Raw genomic sequence first — 5,028 nt, 5'->3', positions numbered from 1 at the left:
CTGCAGCATTTGACTGGAATTTGAAGCCCTGAGCTCATCCTTTCATCCTCTCTTTTCTTCAGTGCTGTTAGGAGCAACCAGCCAATTCTACTATACACCTTAGTTTAACTAAAAATTCCTGAGGTGACAAACACATACCAACCCAGAAACCACACCTTCTATAGATATTTATACTGAATTGAATATCGTCCCCTCCTCTAAATTTTCTTGGAACCTGTGAATATGACCTTAATGGAAATGAGGACTTTGTAGATATAATCAAGTTAACATGAGGTCATATTGGATTAGGGTGGGCCTTAAATCCAGTATGGATTGGTTTCCTTATAAGAAGAGGATAATTTGGATGTGGAGACACAGACACACAGAGAGAACACCAAGTGACATTGGAGGATAAGATTAGAGTGATGTGTCTATAAGCCGAGGACTACTAAGAATCACCCACGGAAGGAGGGGCCCTGCCCTAGAGGGAGTTTTGAGTTTTGCCCTGCCAACACTGTGATTTCAGACTTCTAGCCTCCAGAATGTGAGAGAATAAGTTTCTCTTGTTTTCAGCCACCCAGTTTGTGGTAATTTGTTACAAGAGCCCTAGGAAACCAATATAATATTTGATTGGGAATATTTAATGGTGATACTCTGTGTGTCTATCTATAGCCATATCATACCGTGACTACTAGTGGCCTCTTTATGACTGGAAATAGATTTATTAGTGGCTTTAAACCTAGCCCGATTAGGTAACCGGTTCCAGAAAACACAGAGGCAGTTCAGAAAATTCATCCTTAAGATTTTGTCCTCTACAACCATGTCCAATACCAAAACCTGTATAAGTCAGGGCTCATCCTGAGAAACAGAACCTGTAGGAGCTTATATTAAGAGATTTCTCTCAAGGAATGGTTTACTTGATTGTGGGGGCTGGTGAGGCCGAGTTCAAAATTTATAGGGCAGGCCATCAGGACGGACAGGCTAGACTTCTCAGGCATGAGATGAAGCTCCTCTCCACAGATGGAATTTCTCCTTCTGGGAACCTGCAGTTATCTAGGATAATTTTTATATAAAGTCAACTGATTATGGCCTTTAATAACATCTGAAAAACACTTCTGAGCAACCCCTAGATTACTACTTGATTAAATCAATGAGGAATGTAGTCTAGTCAAGTCGATACATAAAACTGACCATCACAAATTGCAATGAACTTAAAATTAGTTTGAGAAAAAAATTGAAATCATTAGAATGTTCAGTCTTTTCATGCAAGATCATGGTAAAGTTTAATTAAAAATTTTTCTTTGATTTTTTTTTTGTACTGGTTTGTGGAAATTACATACTTCTCCCTATTCTAACTTTTTATTGGTGGTATACGCTATTAGTATAATAATAAAATGATTATCATATATAAATGACTTAATTTGTATCATGCTTACACTATACATTTCTTTATTATCCAACTGAAAATAAATCTCTTTAAGAGGTAGGTCACAAAAGACTAATATATATCTTCACTCTAGATAACATTTTATGTTTCTGCTCTTGGATGGTATCTCTTGTCTGATTTTCCTGTTGTCTTGGGGATGGACTTGAAAATAACGAAACAGTGTTTGGTATCCCAGCTGCTCACTGAGGCCATGTTGGTAGTATGTTTCAATTTGATCAGCTCCATTTTTCAGTTGTATCTAGTTTACTAGCCAATGACTGAGGTTTTGATGTAGTGTTGATGAGGATTATGATGAGGTGTAGTCTTTCATGATATTTTAATCTAGAACAATGTAGAACACCATGTAGTTTAGCACTATATATTTTTAAGGTTGTCCATCTTCTGAGTCTGTGGTTAGAGAAATCAGGCTAATATTGTGAACCAAGCTTGGATCAGGAATTGAGTCCTCCAACTCACTTAGATTATCACCAGAAAAACTACGTTTTTTCTTTCTGCATCGGGCTGAATAGATTATGTAAATGCTTCTCATTAGGAAAATTTCAGCAATGACAGAAAAGTAACTTCCATAAACTAAAAACTGAAGGAAAAAAAAGAAAAAGAAATCAGTAAATCACACAAAATGAATATTTGATACTAAAGATGTATAATGATGCTTTACTACTAGCTGAGAGATCGTAAGCCAGTCACTGCTGTCTTATTTGTAAAATTAGAATAATAGCGATACCTACTCACATGTTTGTTGTGAATATTAAGTAAGTTATTACATATAAGCCTTGTAAAGAGTACCGAGATAGTAAGAAATCAACACATTTTAACTTTCTATAGTTCTGAAACTCTCCATTATATATATACACTTTCTTCTTGCATTTCATTTACATTTACATTTAGTATATGAAAATGGAAGTTTTCTTTCTAGAATTCAATATATTTTGAAAAAATTGCACAGTGGTTCTATGCAAAATATTAAAATATTAATAGATGTATAGAAATTTAGAATTCATATATATTGTTAATAAATAAATTGAAATTTTAATCATTTTTAATGAACCTATTTATATATCCAGATTGACAGGTCTTAATTATATTTTATCTTTTAAAAAATTTAACCATATTAACTTTTTAAAATTTTTGTTTGCATGGTGTGAATTTTCTCTCTTCCCTCCCCCAACTTTGGATGTCTTTATATTTTAGATGCGTTTCCTATAAATAGAATATAGTTGTGACCCTTTTAAAATCCCACCAGACAATATTTTTTATTATTTAAAATTTTTATTGGGTAGGTTAGTTTTTAATTGCTTAATTTTTATTTTTGAAAAATTATAAACATTCATAAAAGTGAACAGAATAGTATACAAATGCCCATGTATCTATCTTTTGGTTTCATCAATTACCAACTCATAGTCAATCTGTTTCATCAATGACCCAACCACTTACCCCTTCCTCTCATAGATACATTTTGTATCTTTAAAAATACTCATAAAAGCATAACCACAAACTATTATCATGCCTAAAAAGTTAATAATTTTCTAATATCATCTAGTCAGCATTCATATTTCTTTTAATTGTCTCATACTTTTAGTTTCTTGGTATGAATCAGAATTCAAATAAAATCCGCACATTGCAATTGATAAATCTCCTAGACACTATCTACCTCTCTCTTTCCCCCTCAAATTTTATTTGTTGAAAAAACTATAGAGTTTCCCAGATTCTGACTTTGGTGATATCCGTGAAGATCATTTAATGAGTTCGTCTGTCTCCTCTATTTCTTGGAAATTGATAGTTACAATCTAGAAGTTCACTTATTGTATTAGTGATAATTGACAGGTTTGTATTTATTTTTTACCATCATATTTTCCCTATTTTTCATATTCCTAAATTTTCTCCTCTTCTTTCTTAAATTCTTTAGTTATTGTTTTTCATATAATATGTTTTATTCTTCTTTTCTGTATAGAAATTGTATAATCTAGTTCTAATTTTTTAGTAGTTGCACTTGAAATGTTAGCTCTTGAACAAATCAGTGGTGTACAAGGGTGATGGTGGTGGGGGTTGTCTGCCTAGGGTACCGGCATTAAGAGGGAGAATTAACTGTAGAAGATTTAAAAACACGAATAAAATGTCTGCATTTTATTACTGCCATGACCCAACAATTCAAAGCAATGGTGGTGATAAAACCTGCCTGTCTGCCAGATGGACTGCTAACATACTCTCTGCTTGGTACACCACCCTACCAGGGTCTAATCAATAATTTTTACCCTCCTCCAGAGCAGGACAAAAATCTTTAGTTTTGAACATTCTTCTACTGACTTATACGCTATTGTTATCTAGTATTTTAGACATCTTTTTGAAAACACATCAAGATATAAAAACTAAGTACAGATGCTCTTTGAATTACCATGGGGTTATGACCCAATAAACTCACCGTAAACTGAAAATATCATGTGAAAAAATATATTTAATACATCTAACCTACAGAACACCACAGCTTAGCCCAGCCTGTCTTCAGTGTGCTCATATCACTCACATGAGCCTACAACGGGGCACAATCATCTAACACAATGAACCCACTGCCAAGTTTTAGTCGTTTATGTGTGTGACCCATGGCTGACTGGGAGTTCGCCATCCTCACAAGAGAGTATCATACCTCATACCCCCAGCCTGAGAAAAGATCAAAGTTCAAAATTCTAATCACAGTTTCTACCAAATGAATATTGCATATGCGACCACTGTAAAATTGAAAAATCATTAAGTCGAACCATCATAAGCAGAGGACTGTCTGTATTACTCTTCTACGTGGTCAGTGTTTATTCAGATTTATTCACATGTTCTCTCTCTTTTTCTCATTCCTCCTTGCATCACATACCTTGTTTGGGAATAATGTTCCTTCTTCTTCAAATGGCTTTCATAAGGGTCTGTTGATAGTGACACTCATTCTATTTGTTTGTCTAAAAATGTCTTCATTTTGCCCTCCTTTGTGATATGTAGTCTCCCTTTGTGTATAATTCCAGGCTGGAAATTATTTTGCCCAGCACTTTGAAGCCATCGTTTTTCTGGTTCCCATTGTGTGCTACTGAGAAGTCAGCCAGTTTCCAATCTACTTGTCATGTCTCTGTAATTGTTGTTCTTTGTATTCCTCTGACTTATTTTGGAGATTTTTTTTCTTTGTTTTCCTGCATTTTCACTACAGAATTATATGAGCGCTGGCTTATGAAGACAAATACCGTGGGTAAATTTCTCTGACATCACCCAGATTAGCCTTCTTTGTTGTCTCCCTTCTCCCCTCCATTAATTTCACATTTTGTTTTGTTCTACCACTAAAACCAAAATTCCAGGTCACGGGGAAAATCAGCAGATGCCGTGAGCACATGACAGAGTCAGTGCTTCCTTATCTGTTTTGTTTCCTGTTCCCGCTTTGGCCTCTGAGGATTTTTTTTTTTTTTTTTTACTTCTTACCAATTCAGCCATTGATTTAAAAAAATTTAGATTTACATCCAGGAATTTTAGATGTTTTGTAGTGTAAGGATTTTTCTAAGATCTAGTTTGTTGTTGTTTTAATGGAAGTCAGCCTTTCTTAATTTAATATTTTTAAAAACACTTTGAAATTT

General features: G+C 34.1%; 1 protein-coding gene across 1 annotated transcript in view; it reads right to left on the bottom strand.

Moving 5' to 3' along the window:
• Nucleotides 1–1,790: 1,790 nt before the first annotated feature.
• The window catches only part of LOC102878623 (thiamine transporter 2-like), a 26,252-nt gene continuing 23,014 nt past the window's right edge, over nucleotides 1,791–5,028 (bottom strand). Inside the window, 1 exon segment of the mRNA XM_025043193.1 lies at nucleotides 1,791–2,003. Coding sequence (XP_024898961.1) covers nucleotides 1,791–2,003 — 213 coding nt within the window.

Source organism: Pteropus alecto, unplaced genomic scaffold (genome assembly GCF_000325575.1).
Source record: "Pteropus alecto unplaced genomic scaffold, ASM32557v1 scaffold110, whole genome shotgun sequence".
NCBI classification, from domain to species: domain Eukaryota; kingdom Metazoa; phylum Chordata; class Mammalia; order Chiroptera; family Pteropodidae; genus Pteropus; species Pteropus alecto.
This window is presented reverse-complemented; position numbering and strand designations above follow the sequence as displayed.